Source organism: Peromyscus eremicus, chromosome 2 (genome assembly GCF_949786415.1).
Source record: "Peromyscus eremicus chromosome 2, PerEre_H2_v1, whole genome shotgun sequence".
NCBI classification, from domain to species: Eukaryota; Metazoa; Chordata; class Mammalia; order Rodentia; family Cricetidae; genus Peromyscus; species Peromyscus eremicus.
Window position 1 is genome coordinate 143,456,118 of NC_081417.1, and position 21,813 is coordinate 143,477,930.

General features: G+C 44.5%; 1 protein-coding gene across 1 annotated transcript; it reads left to right on the top strand.

Moving 5' to 3' along the window:
• Nucleotides 1-11,271: 11,271 nt before the first annotated feature.
• On the top strand, nucleotides 11,272-13,758 carry Ptafr (platelet activating factor receptor). Its single transcript, XM_059256156.1, has one exon. It carries the CDS (start codon nucleotides 11,314-11,316, stop codon nucleotides 12,337-12,339), a length of 1,026 nt encoding a protein of 341 aa, XP_059112139.1. The 5' UTR covers nucleotides 11,272-11,313; the 3' UTR covers nucleotides 12,340-13,758.
• The last annotated feature ends 8,055 nt before the right edge of the window (nucleotides 13,759-21,813 follow it).

Genomic DNA, 21,813 nt, shown 5'->3' on the forward strand with positions numbered 1-21,813 from the left:
TGGTGGCACACATCTTTATTAACCCCAGTCTCAGGAGGCAGAGGCAGGAGGATCTCTGAGTTCAAGGCCAGCTTGGTCTACAGAGCGAGTAGTTCTAGGACAGCCAGAGCTACATAGAGAAACCCTGTCTTAAAACAAAACCAAGGGCTGGAGAAATGGCTCAGAGGTTAAGAGCACCCACTGTTTTTCCAGAGGTCCTCAGTTCAATTCCCAGCACCCACATGGTGGCTCACAACCATCTATAATGAGATCTGGCTCCCTCTTCTGTGTACATAATAAATAAATAAATCTTAAAAAAAAAAAACAAAACCAAACACGAAATCAATATCTAAAGCATATGGTGAGTGGGGCATGGTATTGTAGGCCTGTGGTCCCAGCAAGTCAGAATCCCAAGTTCAATGCCTGCCTGGACAACTTAGTGGGACCAAGAGAGCTAAAGAGAACTTGGGGTACAGCTCAGAGGTAGAGTGCTTGGTTAGCACTCGCAAGGTCCTGGATTTCACCCCAACTACGGACAAACAATTGCACTGAAGTATTATTTAGGTCTGTACACAGGGCAGGGCTCACAAGATCCTGAGCTAGCCCTCTGACTGGAGACTTTTCTGGAGACAGTCACCATTGTTCCACTAACTGGAGCCCAGACCCAAAAGAACGAAGGTACTTCCTGTGTGGGTGGTGGGCAGGGAACGACTTCCCCACAGATGCAAAATGCCAAGAGCTGCCCAGCTGTGGAGTGTCCCCGTTCCCTGCCCTTTCCAGATAGAGCTAGACCAAAAATGCTTCCCACACAGTCAGGGGGTCCAGCAGGACAGAGGAAAGGCTCAGACAAGGGGCCATCTTGACCCCAAAGGAGAGGGGCTGAGACTGTGAACCAGGGCTATGCACCTTTTCTGGTCTCTGGTTTGTCTTTACTGATTGGAGAGCAATAGGTTATACCTACCACTGTTTAGTACATGGGCTGGGACACTGCTTATCATTAGAGATCTTGCCTAGCATGTATAAAACCCCAGGTTTGAGCTCCAGGACTGGGGGAAAAAATTACAGCTAAGACTTTCTAAAACAACTCAAGCCGGGCGGTGGTGGCGCACGCCTTTAATCCCAGCACTCGGGAGGCAGAGCCAGGCGGATCTCTGTGAGTTCGAGGCCAGCCTGGACTACCAAGTGAGTTCCAGGAAAGGCACAAAGCTACACAGAGAAACCCTGTCTCGGAAAATCAAAAAAAAAAAAAAACAAAAAAAACTCAAAAAACCCAACCAAACCCAAACTAGTATATCTTAACATAAATAATTCATTTTTACAGAAAACTGGATTTCCTGAAACAGACAGTCTAGGGGCAAGAGTGGCGTTGTTTACAGTGCTCTTTAATGCTGGATTAAATAAGAGACAGCTGGGGTTTCATAACCACTTCCACATTCACGGTGTGGTGCCAAGCGGCCTTGCTGGAAGGAAAGAGTTGCTCCACAGATGTGTGCTGCTGGTAAAAGGAGGTCTTTTCCCCTTGTGCTAGCCATGGGACTCAGGGCCTTGTACGCACAGGGTCACTGCTCTACCCCTGAGCGCAGAGGGATCTTTCAGATCATTGAAGATTTTTTTCCTTTGACTTTAAAAATATTTTTTTATTAAGTCATGTATGTGGTAGTGTACACCTTTAATCCCAGCACTCTGGAGGCAGAGGCAGGCAGATCTCTATGAATTTGAGACCAGCTGGGTCTACAGAGTGAGTTCTAGGACAGCCAGGGCTACACAGAGAAACTTTGTCTCAGAAAAAAAAAAAGATTAGTATGCATTAATTATACTGAGTAATGGGGTTTATTACAGCATTTCGTGCATGTTTATAATGCATTTTGACCATATTCACCCCATTACTGTCTTCCTCCCATTAATCTGTTCTCCATCCCAATTAGTCTCCCTGAAAGTATTTGTCTGTTTTCTGTTTGTTTTGTTTCTTTGATAAGCCAGTGACTTTCATTAGGGTTGCTCACAGGAACATGCAAGGGTGAGGATTTATTTATTTATAGGAGCATGGGTGACCTTGGCTTGTTTTTTATACTTCGAGCATGCTCCTGTGTGTGTGTGTGTGTGTGTGTGTGTGTGTGTGTGTGTGTACATAGTATTGTGCACATGTGTGCAGGTGTACTCACCTGTGTGTATTCAGAGCAGAATGTTGGGGTCTTCTATTCTTTCTTGCAAAACCTGGAGACACTTTTTTTCCCTGTTGTTTTCAGCTCTTCTGGCAATCCCCCTGCCTCCAACCCTCACTGTTGGTATTACAGGCTTGCACAGAAGGACCATACCAAGCCTTTTCATGGGCGCTAGAATCCAAACTTACATTCTCATGCTTCAGCAGCAAGCACTCTTAGTCACTCTTAACAGCTCCTTTGTTTTTGTTTTGGTCAGGGTCCCACTGTGTAGTCCTGGCTGGCCTTGAACTTGGAGCAGTTCTAGGCATGCGCCACTACTCCAACTAGCTCATCTTCGACAATGTGTCAAAAATCATAAATAGTAGTTTCTTAATTTTTTTCTTTGAGAAAGGGTCACATGTAGCCCAGTCTGGCCTTGAACTTGCTTTGTGGTACCTTAATCTATACCTTGCCACGTGGCTCGTGGCTTACTGGTACTTTACATTCTGCTCCTTATGGCAGCGGCTGGCAGCATCTCCCTGCCTCAGCCTTCCACCTCCCAGAATTCTCCTCCTCCTCCTTGTCCTGCCTACACTATCCTTCCTGCCTGGCTACTGGCCAATCAGCATTTTATTTATCAATCAATCATAGCAACGTACATTTACAGCATACAGGACATCCCACAGCACTTCCTCTTTTCTGGTTTTTTTTTTTTTAAAGGAAGATTTTAACTTTAACATAGTAAAATTACATATAACAAAACAATTATCAAGCAAGAATTACAGTTACAATATCTAGTCTATTTATAATATCTAGTCTATTTGTATTTGGCAGAATTAAAGAAGATATCCTATGTATCTTATATTTGTGAGTCTAAGGTTTTATATCTAACTTATCTTTTATCATAACTAAGGAAATTATAACTATCTAGTCTCCAACTACATCAAAGACCTCAGAAGCATATAATGTTACCCGAGAAACAGGAGAAGGACACAAGCAACTTTTGGGAGTCTTGTGAGAGTAGACAAAGACAGCCTAGAGAGTCATCCAAAGTTCCTCTGTAAAGTTGGGGCATCTGTCTTCATCCCACAGGTTTAGAGTCTCTCAGTCCAGTCACTTTTCTCTGTGTCCTGTAGAATATCTGGCAGTTTCCTCTGTGAAGCAGGAACCTGAAGGACCATTTTGCTAAGCAAAGTTCAGTGGTCACCTTCCTATGGGTCCTGCATGTCCAGTTGATCAAGCAGTCCAGGCAAGAACAGTTTCCTGCCAAAATGGCTATTTTTGCCAAGAAGAAGATAAACTCCGTATGGAGTGTCTTCGATGCCCATCCTCCTCTCTGAAGTAAATTGGTGCTGCCAGGTGCAGACATGTCTCACTGTCCAGAAAGTCTAAATTTTTAAAACATTTTAAATGCCATATTCTGTAGGTCTTTGAAGTGTTTGCCTAATTGAATTATATCTATGTATACCTAGAAAACTTAACATGACTATAAATTTGACTATCATAGAAGACTAGTTATTAATCTGTATTTTTAATTATCCATTACAATCTAAATGAGTTATGTAAACATAATACCTCAAACAAGAGTAGAAATATATATATACAGTATAACAAAATTAAGTTTACACTTGTATCAATAAACTAAAATCTATAGCAATGTAAAACATTTTAAACAAATTGCTCTTTAAAAGGAGGTTCATTAATCTACCCTTTCATCCTACCACATCTACACTATCCCCTTTTCATCTTTAGAAAGAGATTGCTTTTATAATCACCCTGCTTTAAATAAAAATATTGGTTTTTCTCTGTCCCACAGCAGAGGGCTCTGCTGATATGGGACACAAGACTCTCTCAACCTTTTCTTTTAGCAATATGCTTGGGTTTAGAGAAGGAGTGAGCCAATTCCATCTCCAAAGCCAGCTTGGTATATTTGGGAATTTGGGCGTAGCTTCTCTTACTACTTCCTGCTGGAGGGGGGTGCTGTATCTTATGGGGACACAAAGAAAATTTTAGGATTATGGAGTAGTCTGTGAGGGTGTATTGTCTGAGCCAGTTGCCTTGAAACCGTTCTGGATGTTGGATCATCTGGGCCATGGTGTCTTCAGAGACGTTTCAGGGGGTCTTGGCTGGTCAAACCTGATGTATCTTAAACTGGAACAAATCTATAGCCTCCTGCTTTCTGTGGAAACAAAAGCAGAGCCTCCTTTCCAAAGCAACATATTTTTAGATCCAAATTTTGAAGTCAAGGTACCTTTAAAATATACATATGGTTTAACACATCTGCCTTTAAAATCAAATGTCTCTCTGCAGCTAAAGATCCCAAAGACAACACAATCCAGATTCTCTGTGTGATATCCATCTTTACATGGCTTGTTTTTTAAACTACCTTTACTGTCTTTTTAAAAACTTTATTTTTTAAAACTATTTGTTTATATTACTGTTTATATTCATTCTTCTCTCTTCTAATCCTACATACATTTTTACACATAATGTAAACCATTTAAAGTCTTGTTCCATCTGAATCTGCCTTATTGTGTAACTATTGCTTTAAACTGCAGCGGTTAGTACTGAAGCAGAAGACTTGGCTGTTAGCTCCGCCCAGTTTAGCTTTTCAACATTGTGGAGATAATTCATCACCAGCGCTGGGAGCCATAGTGGATCTATGCTTCTATCCAAACAGCGTGTATCCCAGAAACCTCTTTTTTTTTTTTTTTTTAAATGTATCAGCAAAGGATAAATCCACCACACAGCAGCAGCATAATGTATGGCTTGGAGACACCTCATTACCGCCATACTGCAGGTCAAGTGCTCACGCCACAAACCCGCCATATAGTAGCTCAAGCATACAGGCTGCGACTGACTTGAGAGAGACAACTAGGAAGCTGTTTTAGCTCCGTTTTAGAATCTTCTTTCTCAGGTTTTAGGTGGAAACTCTTGCCAACCCGTTGGGCACCATTTGTAGCTGAAGTTATCCTGTTCCTGCCCAGCTCCCGCGGCCCTCAGACCCAAGCAAACACACAGAGATTTATATTATTTATAAACTGATAAACTGTATGGCCTAATGGCTCAGTCTTCTTGCTAGCTGTTCTTATATCTTAAATTAACCCATTTCTATAAATTTATACCTTGCCACGTGGCTCGTGGCTTACTGGTACTTTACATCCTGCTCCCCATGGTGGTGGCTGGCAGTATCTCTCTGCCTCAGCCTTCCACCTTCCAGAATTCTCCTCCTCCTTGTCCTGCCTATCCTATACTTCCTGCCTGGCTACTGGCCAATCAGCATTTTATTTATTAATCAATCATAGCAACATATATTTACAGCATACAGGACATCTCAAAGCATAAAGGCATGAACCATCATGCCTGGATTGTCAGATAAATAGTTATATATTTCTTTCCTCTGCCAGGGTGATTCAGAGGCAAGCTCAGCTCACAGATCAAATTATTGCATAGATGTTTTTCTCTGGAAGGCCATATTATAGTTCTATTTGCTGCAGAAGACTTTTGTAGATGTTATCCATTTCACATAAAGAGTATTAATAAGATGTATGCTTAATGCTTAAGATTTAGTAAAAATGATAACTTCCAGATTGACCAGATGGCTTGGTAGGTATAAGAGTACCTGTTCACAAGCCAGATGACCTGAGTATGATTCTTGGGTCCTATGTGGTAGAAGGAAAGAACCAACTTACAAAAGTTGTTTTCTGACCTCCTCATGGGCACCATGGCACTTGTGTGCACAGGCACACATACTCTTAATAAATAAATGTAAAAACATTTAAAAAGATAACTCTCTTGATTTATCAAAGACATTTAAGAATTCTATTTGTATTTGTATGCATTTTTTTTTAGTATTATGTTTTTTGTGTGTATGTTTGTTTGAAGCAGAGCCCAAGTAGCCTAGATTGGTTTCAAACTCCTTACGTAACTGAGACTGGCCTTGAACTTTTGATCCTCTTGCCTCAGCCTTTTTTTTTTTTCTGAGACAGGGTTTCTCTGTGTAGCCCTGGTTGTCCTAGAGTTGGCTCTGTAGACCAGGCTGGCCTTGAACTCACAGAGATCCTCCTGCCTCTGCCCCCCTGAATGCTGGGGTTAAAGGTATGCACCACAAAAACCAGCTGAATATTTGTTTATCTGTTTTTACTCTTCAAGTCCTTGGTTGTGAAGAAGTCAGTGTTTCCCTGTTTAATTTGATTTCACTGAATCTGTGCTTAGGAGACTGATAGTTGCTCACCATTGCTTTTGCACTGTCAGTACAGATGGGATATAGTGAAAAATAAAATGGTAGCTGGGTGTAATGACTCACACATGTAAATGTAGTCTCATCACCTGAGAGGCTGAGGCATGAAGAGTGTTGTAGGCAGACTTATCTGTCCCACCAGTCAATTCCAAATAACCACACAGAGACTTATTATTAATTATAAATGCTTGACCAATAGCTCAGGCTTGTTACTAGCTAATTCTTACATTTTAAATTAACCCATATTTCTAATATTTGCTCTGCCATGTGGCTTGGTACCTTTTTTCACTATGACAAATTCATCTCCTGCTTCCTCTGCATCTCCTCAAGACTCCCGAGACTCCTCCTCCTCTTTTTCAAGATCTCTTTTTGTCTGTCAGTTCAGCTTAACCTCTACCTGTCCAGGTATTGGCCAGTCAGCTTCTTTATTAAACCAATCACAGTGATATATATTCACACAGTATAAAGGAATATTCCACAGAATGTCATGAGTTCAAGGCCAGTCTGACTATTTTTTTTCAAGACAGGGTTTCTCAGTGTAGCTTTAGTTGTCCTGAAACTCAGTCTATAGACCAGGCTGGCCTCAAACTCACAGAGATCCACCTGCCTTTGCCTCCTGAGTGCTGGGGTTAAAGGCATGTGCCACCATTGCCCAGCCAGCTTGGGCTATTTAGTGAATTTGAGCCTAGCAAGAGCTATGGTGTGAGACATCTCTCAAAACCATAGCAACAAGAACAACAAAAAGAAAAGCGATGTTTTTAGTGTTACTATAAAAATCCTGTCTACATGGTCTCATTCTTGACTCCTTGTTCCCACAATCCACCCTTAGTGAATTGCTATAGTGTGACGACTTTTAGGAATGGAAAACACCCCTGGAGCGTAGAAGCTGGCAAATTTGTTTCTGGGGAAGCAGCATAAAATATGTCCTCTGCCAGATAGGATGACTTGTGTCTGCAGTCCCATCTGTTCTGGAAACTGAGGCAAGAGGCTCACTTGACCCTGTTCAAGGCCAGCTTGGGCATGGTGGCACATGCCTTTAATCCCAGGAGTCAGAGGCAGGTGGATCTCTATGAGTTCAAGGCCCCTGTTCCATGGATAGCTAAGGCTACACAAAGAAAACCTGACTTTGAAAAACAAAACCTGACTTGAAAAACAAAATAAAATCAACAAAAATATTCTCACATTAGCAGAATAATTTAATTTATAGTGTGACTCAGGATGAATTTTTTTAAATGTTAGAGAAATTGTTGTGATTTATCAGGAATTCTGAGACCCACATATTTGACATATAAATTACTATCATGCTAAATGGAGCAAGGACAAAAAATGTTCTCAACAAAATTTCAGTGACATCCTATAGTTTCTTTAAATGTATTTAGTCTCTTTCAAGTGTTTTCCCTTTGGAAGGCCCCTGAAGGGATGATGTCATTAACAAGGTTTCTCACCCATTCCTATGCGGTAGTTTTTGTTCCTGGGAATAAATGTTGAAGAGACAGTTTTTCGTTCTCACAGGTGGCTCAGCCTCCATGAAGAACTGAAATTCACATGAGGCCTGAATCATGAGTTGAAACTGGCCAAGTGAAAGGAATGGGGGATGGGGTTGTTCTTGTTTCCTTTCTGATGCTTTGGTAAACATTCCCACCAAGCCAGGCTGTGGTGGTGCACACCTTTTATCCCAGCACTGGGAAGGTAGAGGCAGGAGGATCTCTGAGTCTGAGATCAGCCTGGTCTACAAAGTGAGTTCCAGGAAAGTCAGGGCTACACAGAGAAACCCTGTCTGGAAAAAAACCAAACCAAACCAAACAAACAAACAAAAATTCTGACCAAAAACAATGTAGAAGAGTGGATTTCCTTGGCCTATTTAGCCTGTCATTGGAGAAAGTCACGGCAGGGAACGGAAGGCAGAAAGCGGTTAGCTGTTCCACACAGTGTTACCTCCAACCAAGGAACTCACTTCACAGCCAAAGAAGGACAGCAGGAACCACAGAGGATGCAGCTTGCTGGCTTTTTATAGGGTTCAGGATCGTCTGCCTAGGGGATGGTATTGCTCACAGTGGGCTGGGCCTTTCTACATCAATGAACAATTAAGACAATCTCCCATGGACATACTCCACAGGCCAATCTGATCTAGGTAATTTCTGAATGGAAGATCTCCTCTCAGATGACTCTAGATTGTGTCAAGTTGGGGCAGGGGGGACTAACCAGAATATGTAGCTTTATGGTAGAACTCTTGCCTAGGCCTTGGGTTCTGCCAGCATTCAGAAGGAGGGTGGAGAGAGAGAGAGAGAGAGAGAGAGAGAGAGAGAGAGAGAGAGAGAGAGAGAGAGAGAGAGAGTGAGAGAGTGTTTTGGAACTGTGAGGTCTAGATAGGTCTGAAGTCCTTCCAGAGAAGTCACTCTAGCTGGAGACTGGCAGGAAGGTGGCCCAAGGTGCAAGCAGAGTGGCCTCTGGAGAGCTGGAAGTCAGAGCAAGGGACACGTGGTGGCTTCCTTCAGTCCTGGCACCGTGCACATCCTCTGCTTGGAATGTTTGCATCACACTCCTTCGTCCTCCAGGCTCCCACAAAGTGCCTCCTGTTCCCCCAGATCCCTTTTGTTCTTCCTATAAGCGCTCCATTTGCTCGTTGTGTGGCAGCCATCTGTCTGATTCCTTCAGCTGTTCTCCCTCAGGAGACCATAAGCTCCTTGAAGGCAAGGCTACTTTGCTGTGCTCTTCAGTATGCCTGATGTGAGTCAGTGCTCAGAGATATTTGTTGATGGATGGATGGATGGATAGATGGATGGATGGATGGACGGATGGGAAAACAAATGGATTTGAGATCCTGACCACACGTTTTTTCTATAAATATTTAGTGTATGCGTATATGTTTATCTGCATATGAGTGCATTACCCTTGGACTGAGTTACAGGCACTTGTGGGTCACCCAACATGGGTGTTGGGAACCGAATTCAAGTGATCTGCAGAAGTGGTACCCCTGACTCCATCTTGTAAAGAGGTGTGACCTTGGCTAAGTCATATCCACGCTGTACTCCTGTTTTATTAGATAAAGGGAGAGACAAGGTCTCCAAGGAGAGTGGATACTGGGGGAAACTACTGAGCAGAATCTGAGGAGTGGGATGATGAATAGTTTTAATTTTTTTCTTTTTGGAGGCAGAATCTCGCTGTGTAGCCCTGGCTGGCCTTCATTTCAGAGATCTGCCTCCCCAGTGCTAAGAGTGAAGACGTGCCACTGTGCTTGGCTTTAGCTTTAGTCTTTAAGGTACCTAGATTTTTGTTTTGAAATAACTTCAGGATACTTTTTGGAGGGAGCAGTGTTGAGACAGGATCTAATGCAGCCCAGGCTGACCTCAAATTCACTGTGTAGCTGAGGATGACCTCGAACTCCTGATCCTCCTGCCTCAGCCTCCCAAATGCCAGAATTACATACTGTGCCACATATAGCCACCTAGCTAACTTCAGGACTTTTCTTTAGTGAAGTTATAAAATAGTATGAATAGAGTCCATACTTTCCCTAAGCCTTCCCTAATATAACAGACCTCAAATACAGTTGTCAAAACAGAGAACCGATTTTTTCCCCCAGTTCTGGAGGTGGAACCGAGTTCTAACGTATCAGAACAAGTGTTCCCTCACAGAACTCCACTCCCAGCCCCAGGAAGTTCATTTGAGGCAATATTAGTAACTAAATTATGGGTGTTATTTGAAATTTATCAGACTTGTTTCCTCTAGTAAACATTTACTCTGTTCCAAGATACAATCCAGGATTCTATGTTGCATTCTCTCTTTCTGTGGTGTGTGTGTGTGTGTGTGTGTGTGTGTGTGTGTGTGAGAGAGAGAGAGAGAGAGAGAGAGAGAGAGAGAGAGAGAGAGAGAGAGAGAGAGAGATCTATTTATGTTTTGAGACAGAGTTTCATGTTGTAGCCCAGGCTAGTCTTCAACTCGCTAAACTCACTATGTAGCCCAGGCTGGCCTGATATTCACTTAATCCTCTTGCCTCAGCCTCCCAAGTGCTGGGATGACATATGTGAGTTACCATGCCTGGCTATATGAATGTTTGGTCTCCTATAATCTCTGACAGTTCCTCAGTCTTTCCTTGTCTTTTGTGACATTGACACTTTGAATAGGCACTGGCCAGTCATTTTGAAGGATGTTTATAGTTTTGGTTTGTTGGGTTTTTAATGGAGTAGGAGGGTAGGCTGGAGGTCCAACCCTTGGTCACATGCAGGCCAAGCAAGGGACCACTGTGCTATAGCCCTGCATTTGTTGAATAGCTAAAAACAATTTTGAGACAGATTCTCATTATATAGCTTAAGTTGTCCTAGAACTCCTTTCGTAGACCAGAATGACTTTAAAACCACAGTTATCTTCCTGCCTCTCCCTGCCAAGTGAATTCCATTACAGGTATGTACCACAATGCCTGTCCTAAAAGTTTTTGCAATATGAACTTTCTAAAAATCTTTTTTATTTTATTTATTTTATGCATGTGAGTGCTTGTCTGCATGTCTGTGTACCACGTGTGTGCCTGGCACAGGTTCAAAGAGGGCATCAGATCCCCTGGAACTGGAGTTACAGCGCATACATACACCACACACGTAGAGGCACACACAGAGAGGTCAGGTGACTAGTACAACTCAGTTCTCTGCTTCTTCTATGTAGGTCCCGGGCATCCAATCAGGCCACCAGATTTGGCGTCAGGTGCCTGTATCCACTGAATCATCTCCCAGGCTGCTAACCTTATCTATGCAGGCTCTGCCTTTATTGCCTCTCTCTTAATCCCTGGGATTAAATTTCAACATGACTTCTAGAGAGGACTCCAACATTCAAACTGTAGCAAGGAGCCTTGGAATTGACGTGGTAAGGGAGTCCCTCACTGGCTCTTTATTAACCAGAATCTTTTCGTGTTCTTCTAGGCACATACAGCACCCTAGGATCAGGTGACCCTTCCAGCCCAGAGCAATGGAGCAAAATGAATCCTCTCGCGTGGATTCTGAGTTTCGATATACCCTCTTTCCGACTGTTTACAGCATCATCTTTATACTGGGGGTGGTTGCCAATAGCTATGTGCTATGGGTCTTTGCCCGCTTGTACCCTTCCAAGAAACTGAATGAGATAAAGATCTTCATGGTGAACCTCACCATCGCAGACCTGCTCTTCTTGATCACCCTCCCACTGTGGATTGTCTACTATTACAACGAGGGCAACTGGATCCTACCCAAATTCCTGTGCAACCTGGCTGGCTGCCTCTTCTTCATCAATACCTATTGTAGTGTGGCCTTCCTGGGTGTCATCACTTATAACCGCTACCAGGCAGTGGCCTATCCCATCAAGACTGCTCAGGCCACTACCCGCAAGCGTGGCATCTCTTTGTCCCTGGTCATCTGGATATCCATCGTGGCTACTGCGTCCTACTTCCTGGCCACAGACTCCACCAACATAGTACGCAAAAAGGATGGGTCAGGCAATGTCACCCGTTGCTTTGAGCATTATGAGCCGCACAGTGTGCCGATCCTTGTTGTTCACGTCTTCATCGCATTCTGTTTCTTCCTCGTCTTCCTTCTTATCTTCTACTGCAACCTGGTCATCATCCACACGCTGCTCACGCAGCCAGTGCGGCAACAGCGCAAAGCCGAAGTGAAGCGCCGGGCGCTGTGGATGGTCTGCACGGTCTTGGCGGTATTTATCATCTGCTTTGTGCCCCATCACATGGTCCAGCTGCCCTGGACCCTAGCCGAGTTGGGCTATCAGACCAGCTTCCACCAGGCTATTAATGATGCCCATCAGATCACCCTCTGCCTCTTCAGCACCAACTGTGTCTTAGACCCCGTCATCTATTGCTTTCTTACCAAGAAGTTCCGGAAGCATCTCAGCGAAAAGTTTTACAGTATGCGCGGTAGCCGGAAGTGCTCCAGGGCCACTACTGACACCGGCACTGAAGTGATGGTGCCGGCTGATCAGACTCCTATCACGTTACTGAAAAAGTAATCTCTGTCTTGTTAAAGTCAGACCCAGAGTCTCCTCTTCTGTGGACCTCACAGACTGAGCTGGGAGAGGTTTACGCTTGTGGTCAACCCCTCCTGGGACCCTGGTGGACTGTGAAGTGTGGGAGTTACTTTCTCACTGAGACAGGGGTGGCAGGACTGGCCGCTTGTTGGAAAACACCGAACTTGAATGTTTCTTTTCACCCATCTCTGGGTTAATACTAGCAACTGTGGCTGATGGCCACACCCCAGCTAGGGCCAAACCTTGGGGGTAGACTCTGAGGCACCTAGTTCATCCAACTGGGGCTGCAGCCTTAAGATTTGGGCAGTGACTTCTGGGGGCTACAGGCAGAGGAAGGGGTTGTGGAGATAGGACTCTTCACCCGTCCTATGGAAGATGTTTGCAGGGAACCGTTGGGTTTAGGATGGTACCCTCCCTTCTCCACCCACAGATACAAGGTCTTTGTGACAGTTCTTAGAGGAAGTGGTTTGGTGGAAGCCTCTGACTGACCCAGTAACTTGTCTTAAATGTAACCAGAGGAGATAATACAAAAGCTGACTGGAAGCTAGGATGGGAGCTTATTTCCTGAGGCAGCTAAGTTTCTGCTCAGACCTGAGAGACTGGGAGAGAAGGTTCCCTCAGGACACCACAGTTTCAACTTCCGGCAGGCAGCAACTTCTTTTGGTGACCTTTGGACACCTGCTGGTGATTTTTTGACCAGTGTGTTAATCACATTTCACTCACTGTGCCCAGCCTCCCTGTCAGAAACAATTCAAAGAAGGAGAGATTTATTTGGCTCACAGTTTCCGAAGACTTCTGTCCATCATGGTAACGAAGGCATGGTGGGGCAGCTCGGACTATGGAGGCAGGAACAGGAGGAGGCAGAGGCTGTTCATGTGGCAGTGAGCCCGGAAACAAGACTGCACTTTAAACAGGGGGTGGAGTACAACTGTCAGAAGCCAGCCTCCAGCCACCTACTTCTATAGCCAGTTCCTACCTCCTAAAGGTTCCACAGTCTCCCAAAGCAACACTGTTAGTGAGAATAAGCATACAGAACACAGCCCTGAGCCAGCGAGATCAGGTAAAGGTATTTGCTGCTAACACGGATGATCAGAGTTCGATCCCAGAACCCACGTGGTGGAAAGAGAACAGACTCCTGCAAGTTGTCCTTTGACCTCTTCACGCATGTTTGGCACACACGTGTCCCGCCTCTCCCCCCCATAAATAAATGTACAAAATCAATACAACAAAGCAAGACAAACATGACCCCATGGAGATGCAGGGTATTTTCTATTCAAGATACACGAGCTGTTACATTCAATCGATGTCCAATCCTGCTCTCTGAGCAGTGGCTAGAAACCTCAGACTCAGAACTCTGGGGAACTTTCCCTGGTTTCCCGAGCCTTGTGCACCTTAAAAAAGAAAATGTTCTTTCTTCCAGCTAGTGTCCCCTTGACGTTGGACCAGTTGATTCCTGTCTGCCAGACAAGCATTGGCTGGTAACCCAACTGGGTTTGGGGTGATGGCTATGGGCTGTACCTAGCTGACAGTAACTAGGTAACTAAAGCGGCACACTTGAACTTTGGCCTCTTACAAACTCAGGTTCAAGTCTCACCTGTGCTAGGTGCTGTCTAGGAAGTGGGAATTCAGTTTTCTACCTCTTAGTGTTATTAGCTGGGAGGTACAAGCTACCTCGCCGGGCTGTTATGAGCAGCGCGTTCTCAGCTGACTCTTGTTTACTCATCCCTGATCCTCCCTGCATTCCTATGATAGGAAAAGAAGGGGTGGAGTTGGACATCTGGATTCGGGGTGCTGTTGGGGGATTTGCAAGCCACTTACTGAAGTCATTGAAACTCGGGAGCTGTGACCATGTCTGTGTAAAGTGAGTGGGTTGGGCAGCCACCTGGGTAGACGAATGGCTTTTCAAAGGAAGCAGATGTGTTAGGCAAAGCAGAGGCCAGAGAGAAACCACTAACACTGGTTCTCAACCTTCCTAATGCCGCAGCCCTTGAGTACGAACCTCATGCTGTGGTGACCCTCAATCATAAAGTTATTTTCGTTGCTACTTTATAACTGTAATTTTGCTACTTTTATGCATCATAATGTAATGTAAATATTTTTGGAGAAAGAAGTTTGCCAAATGCTCTGGACCCACAGGTTGAGAAGCACTGCACTAGAGCCTGGAGAGATAGAATACGCAGCCTCCATGGCCAGAGGGCACTCCTGCATGCTCACCCTTGAGTCCTGGGAGGTTTTGGGGGCAGGATTCCTTTTCCTCCTTAAGCTCATTCAGATGGGTGTCTGGTATCTTCAGTCAAACAACCTCCTCTGTGTTTCTGTGCCAATAAAGCATATTCTGAATTCCATTCATTTGCATATCCTCCTCGTCATTGTTTTGCAATATCCAATGTACCATGTATCCATGTTTACTTAATAAACATTTTTGTTTTTAAATTGGGTCTTTTTTTTTTTTTTTTCTTTTCGGTTTTTCGAGACAAGATTTCTCTGTGTAGCTTTGGAGCCTGGCCTGGAACTCATTCTGTAGCCCAGGCTGGCCTCGAAAATCTGCCTGCCTCTGCCTCCGGAGCGCTGGGATCAAAGGCGTGTGCTGCCGCCGCAGGAAAAAGGAGGCTCAGAGGAGTTCAGTCGCTGTATAAGAGCAAGTAAGTGGCAGAGTCATTAATATTCAAAGCTAGAACTCTCAGTATGCACAGGCTTCCTCTCATCCCTCCTCCGCCATGTCACTGTACCCCAAGCTACCTCTTCTAGGCATCTTGTGGGTGCTGGGGCAGGAGCTGGTACAGGTCTCCACCCTGGTGTTGGAGGTCTTTTGTGCAGTTTATGCGGCCTAAAACCCCATGGGGACTCTTCCCAGACTTAGGTACCTATAGTCAGGCACTTTGGATATTGGGAAACAGACACAGACATATGCTTCTAGGAAGCCCAGGAGCCAGAGCAACATTCTATCCCATGCCTTTAATCCTAGCACTCGGGAGGCAGAGGCAGGTGGACCTCTATGAGTTCAAGGCTAGCCTGATCTCCAGAGCAAGTTCTGAGGCAGGCTCCAAAGTTACACAGAGAAACCCTGTCTCAAAAAGGAAAAAAAGGGGGGGGGGGCTAGTCGTGAGACTGGGTTTACTTGTCAGCTTGAAGAACTTTAGAACCTCTTGGAAACACCGTAAGAATCTCTCTGGGCTGTATACCCAGAAACAGTGTTACAGAGCCATCCCGAGCCACACTTACATCTAGTTTGATGAAGAGCTGCCAACTCGCTTCTGAAGTGGCTGCAACAGTCTGCACACTCACCCATACATAGCTCTATGAAGGATTTTGTTGCTTGTTTTGTTTGGATGCATGGTCTCACCTTGGCTGTCCTGGAGGATTTAAGGTGTGCACCACTACACTCCTGCCTAATACTTTCTTATTAGCCTATATTAAACAATAACGTGTTCACTATTGACATTTTCTTACACATGTATAATGTACTTGGAACATATTCCCCTGTCAGAGCCTGCTGACCAGTCAACTGGGTATCTATCGGGGTGGAGGCGTGTGGATTGTGGGGACAATGAAGACAGAACAGGGTCGAGAGGATTGCCGGTCAATGCCGGACAGCCCCGAGTTTTTTTCACAGCCCCCTTATATACAGTTTTGAAGGACAGAGGTAGAACAATGCACAGCACAGGCATTCAACCACTATCTATCCTGCCTTTCATCAAGGAGCAGGCAGTTCCATTTTCTATCTTGATGTACCTCCAGCTGGCATCAGCAGCCTGCATCTAGCTAGATAATATGTTCCTTCCCTTGGACTAATCAGGACTTTCTCACAGTCCTGGAGCAAGCAAGCTTGAACTCTATTGACTCAGAAGAGACTTCAGATTAGAACTGGAAAACTGAGTCAGTTGTGGGCTCCCACATTCCCCCCTCCCCCTTTTACTCCCTCTTGCCCTCCCCCAGCTCCTGCTGACCCCTCTCTAGCCTCCTTCCTCTTCTTAACCGGCTCCACTTCCACTTTCGAGTCTCTTTCTGCTGTGTGACCCAGAGTTTCATTAGCGTTGTTTACTGGAGCATAGACGCCTTACCTGTCCTTCACCATTGAAGACGTCTGTTCCTCTCCCATGGACAGTGAACTGCATGCAAATCCTCAGGGACGACTGGGGTCCCAGGAGGCCACTCCACATTGGGCTCTGTTTCCCCGAAGCCACCTTGTACCGGTATTGCCCAACTCTGATGCCCCAGAATGTGCAGTCAAATCTTGTTTTTAGTTTGAGTCTCTCAGATTACTAAGGGACTGTTTTCAGGTACTTATTACTCATTTGTGTTCAGATTCAAATCATCCAGACACCAAAGCGCGTACCATGTCACAGAGTGGTCAATAAAGAGGCCACTGGGACCTGTGGCCAGTTTTCCCTTCTGTGCCTTCTAGTCTGTGATTTCAGACACACTGTGGAACCTCTCTGGGCCTATTTCTGTTAAGTGGGAATACTGGCCAGGTGTAATTCTAGCACTTGAGAGGCTGAGGCAGGAGAATTGCTACAACTCCAAGACCACTCTGGGCTATGTCAGTATGTATCAGGCCAACTAAGGTTGCATAGTAAAATTTTGTCTAATTTTTTGAAAGATTTGTTTTGATATTTTGAGACAGGGTCTCTCTATGCCTGGCTGTCCTGGAACTAGCTCTGTAGATCAGGCTGGCCCTCGAATTCACAGAGATCTACCTGCCTCTGCCTTCTAAGGGCCTGGATTAAGGGTATGAACCACCACCACCTAGCTCTAAAAATATTTCTTTTAAAGAATACATATAGCTGGGCGGTGGTGGCACATTCCTTTAATCTCAGTACTTAAGAGGCAGAGGCAGGCCGATCTCTGTGAGTTCGGGGCCAGCCTGGTCTACAGAGTGAGTTCCAGGACAGCCAGGGCTGTTACACAGAGAAATCCTACTTCAAACAAAACAAAACAAACAAACAAACAAACAAACAAACAAACAAATATATCTGTTGTCGATGTAATAGACCATTTTGTGGTTTAGAGTTGCTTAGGACAGTCCCTGGCGCAGAATAAATGTCACAAATGTTGCCCCTGTCCTAACAGATCGTCTCTACTCCATAGAGCCCCTGTTTACAAGATGGCATAACACTAGCCCTCTTCCCCTTATGACCAGGTTCTCGTTGTGTAACCTGGTATTTTCCTTACGAATGGGAAAGTGCAGAGAGGAACTGGGTGTGACCAGCCAGGTTTTCCTTTGCTTTTACTTCTAGGGTATTCTACAGTTCATCGAAGCCATCACACACATGAGTCAGGGGATTTCAGTCTTTGGATGGTCATGAGGAGTTAGTTCCCTTTTTCTTTCTTTTTTTTTTTTTTTTAGATGGGGTTTCTCTGTGTAGCCTTGGGTTTCTTGGAACTAATTCTGTAGTCCAGGCTGGCCTCAAACTCACAGAGATCCACCTGCCTCTGCCTCCTGAGTGCTGGAATTAAAGGCGTGTGCCATCACCATCCAAGTGAGTTAGTTCCTTCAAATGGAGATAGAAGATCAGAGAACACCCTCAACAGAGTGAAAAGGCTGTGCTTGAAATGGCAGAAATACTTGCAAACTGTGTGTGTCGTAAAGGGTTGACGATATGCAAAAATACCCTAAAACTCAATAACAGGAAACAAAATTTGACTGAAAAAATAGACAAATGACTTGAATATAAACTTTTCTGAAGCAAACTGTCCGATAAGGACTTGAAAACATGTTTGGCATTTCTGATCATTAAGGGAAACCAAACTACGATGAGAGCAAACTAAAAAATACTAAGCAGTGGTGTAGATGTGGAGAGACTGGACTTTTTTTTTTTGGTCTGGGTCTCATGAAGCTGGGATGGACCTTGAATTCACTATGTAGGTGAGGATGACTTTGAACTCCTGCTTCTCTGGCTTTGATTATAGGTGGACACCAAAAGTTCTGATTTATGCAGTCCAGAGACCTAAATCTTGGCTTAAGCATGCTAGGTAAGCACTCTACCGACTGAACCACGTTCTTAGCCTGACAAATTGGAATTCTTGTGTCTTCACTCGGGGATATAAAATTATGCAGCTGCTGTAAAAAATGCCGTGACTGTGTCTCAAACAATTGAACATGGCTTCTGGGTCTGGTGACCCCAGATTATAATCCCAAAATTGGGAAACTGAAGCAGGAGGAGTTCGAGGCCAGCCTGGACAATAGAGTGAGATCTTGTTTCAAACAAACAAACAAACAAACAGGCCTGGGATATAGCTCAGTAGTAGAGCACTTGCTTGGTATGTCTGTGAGGCCTTAAGCTCAATTCTTAGTACTGTGTGGTACCAGAGAGAAACCATCACATTATCTAGTGTAATTCCACTCCTAGATGTATACCAGAAGTAACTGTGACCAAGGAACCAAGTAGGTGTTTGTACACAAACACTCAGAGCAACATTATTCACAACCTCCCAAGATACAAACCACACAATTGTCCACTTAGAGATAGGTGATAAAATGTGGTATAGATATATCTTAAAAATGAAGGGCATTTGACATATGGTAAAATCATGGATGAGTGTACCAGGCTTTCTTTTAGACCACCAACCAGTTCCCAAATCATGACACCGAGACTGTATTAGTTGTGAATGCTCAGCCTAGCTAAGGCTCGTTTCTGGCTAGCTCGTTTAACTTAAACCAACTTGTTTCTCTTTAACTTTTTGCCTTGGCCTTTGTTTACCTTTCTTCCTTCTGAATGTCATACTTCACTGCTTCTTGTGTCTGGCTGGCTGGCAGCTGCCTGGTTTATGGCCCTGGGTGTATCCCTCTTTTTCTCCCTCATTCTTTTCTTTTTTGTTATTTTTTGCCTAAATTTCTCCTATTTATTCTCTCGGCCTGCCAATGCCACCTATCCCTTTCCTGCCTGGCTATTGGCTGTTCAACTTTTTATTAGACCAATCAGGGGCTTTAGGCAGGCAAGGTGAAACAAATGTAACACATCTTTAACTAAGTAAACAAATGCAGCAGAAACAAATGTAATACACCTTTACACAGTTAAAGTAATATCTGCAGCATAAACAAATGTAACACATCTTTGCCTAGTTAACGTAATATTCCACAATGGATGAGCAGGGTGGTGGGGGGCGCATACCTTTAATCTCAATACTCAGGAGGCAGAGGCAGGCAGAAGAGGCCAGCCTGGTCTACAAAGTGAGTTCTAGGACAGCCAGGATTACACAGAGAGAAAACCTGTCTCAAAACAAATAAACAAACAAAAAACAAAAAACCAAAAACCAAACAAACAAAAACAAGGGTGAATCTTGAATATGTTATGCTAAGTGATGAAAGTGCACCAAAGGACAAATGTGTGATCCCACTTATGTGCCTGGTGCCTCTAGAGGCCAGAAGAGAGTGTTGGGTCCTCTGTAACTGCAGTTACAAGTGGTTGTGAGCTACCATTTGCGTTCTGGGACTGAACCTGTGTCCTCTGCAAAAACAGCAAGTTTTCTTAAACACTGAGCCATCATCTCTCCGGCCCCATAAAATGATAAATATGTGATGGTGTCAGTTTTTAGCTTGACAGAATCTAGAATCCCCTGGAAGATGGGCTTCTGGGCATGCTTTTGAGAGATTATTTTGATTGTGTTAATTGAGGTGGGAATACCTGCCCACTCTGAGTGTCACCATTCCCTGGCTGAGATAATGATTTGTCAAACACAGTGGTTCTCAACCTTCCTAATACTGTGACTTTAATACAATTCCTCATGTTGTAGTGATCCCCAACCATAAAATGTAAATATCTGTGTTTTCTGATGGTCTTAGGCAACCCTGTGAAAGGGTCTGCAGTGGTATTTGCTCTGCCCATGACCTTGGGCTATAGGGCCCAAAGGAGGCGGTGCTTCTTGCCATTATAAGTGACCTCTTAAAAGGAAATGGAGAAGGGTCACATGCCCTTTCTCCCTGCTGCCTGCAAGGTGGATTCATTCCCAGTCAGATCAGAGGATGACTTTAGCTGTCTACTACGTTCTGTATTCATGAGTGTGTTTCTTCAATTTATATCTTAATAAGTACCTATTACACATTAAATAGACTCACGTGGATTGATCATAATAAGCAGTGCCCAATGTGGGGCATGAACCCACAACCCTGAGATGAAGAGTCTCATGCTCTACTGACTGAGCTAGCCAGGCCTGGTTGCTCATACTTATAATCCTAGCATTTGGAAGGCTGAGGCAGGAGATTGCTGCCAGTTCAAAGCCTGCCTGGGTAACATACTAAAGGCTAGAGTGAGAGTCGATAGTTTACCTCAAAATAAACAATGCCTGTTTTGCTACTTTGGGCAAAAGGTAGGCATGGGGGTATGTAATACGAATTGCAAAACAGTCTTATTAATAAAAAACCCAGGGCTAGATATTGGGGTGAGAGCTGAAAGATCAGAGAAGCAGAGCAAGCCACACCCACTAGTTTACTTCTACAAAATCCTCAGTCTCAACAAAGGAGAGACTTCCTGTTTACTCAGCCTTATATACCTTTCTGTGCCCTGCCATCTTCCTTCCTTCCTAGTGCTGGGATTAAAGGTGTGTGCCACCACACCTGGCTCTGTTCTCAGTGTGGCCTTGAACTCACAGAGATCTGGATGGATTTCTGCCTCCCAAATGCTAGGATTAAAGGCGTGAACTACCACTGCCTGACCTCTATGTTTAATATAGTGGCTGGCTTTGTTCTCTGATCCCCAGGCAATTTTTATTGGGGTACACAATATATCACTACAGGGGTAAATTAGTGTCCATAGGGGATCATGCTTGGGTTGTAATCATATTTCCTCTAGAGACCATTTTGGTTAATTTGAACAGAACTGGGGATGAGTGTTTGCTTTGGACACATTAAGAACCTAAATAGAGGGGAAGCTGATTTCCATGAAGTCAGTCGTCTTCCTGGTTCTACAGTGAGAGTCCCTTCCTCTTCTCTTCCCCGAGATGTCAAATCCACCGCACTCAATAGCTAAGAGCCCAACACCCTCCTCCTTTCCCTTCCTCCGTCTCAGAAATGGGTCTCCTCCAGCCCCGTGCTCTTATGTCTGAAGGCACTCTCGAGGAGCAGGACATTTTCAATCTGACTAGTTCTGCCTTTTTTTGTTTTTGCTTTTGTTTTTAAAGACACAAGGACTGCAAAGCGAATCTTCAGAAGCTGTGGGTGTGGAGAAAGGATGGCAAGGTTCACCGCAGACACGCACTCTCAAACCATTTCCTTAGCCAGTGCGACACCTCTTTGTCCCTTGGTGTGGGTACAAAACTGACCAGAGCTGGTTCCTGCCTCTTGAATGAGCAACTGCAGAGGTCGCCAGGTGATTCCACAGACAAGCTCCCACGCTGACACTGTAGAAAACACCAGGCACTCCCGGGGCCACCCTGTCTTCTACCACCAGAACCTGCTCCTGGCCACTTCCGGCCACCATATGCCACTCGGAATTGATTGTGCTGTTTCTCTATCTTCAT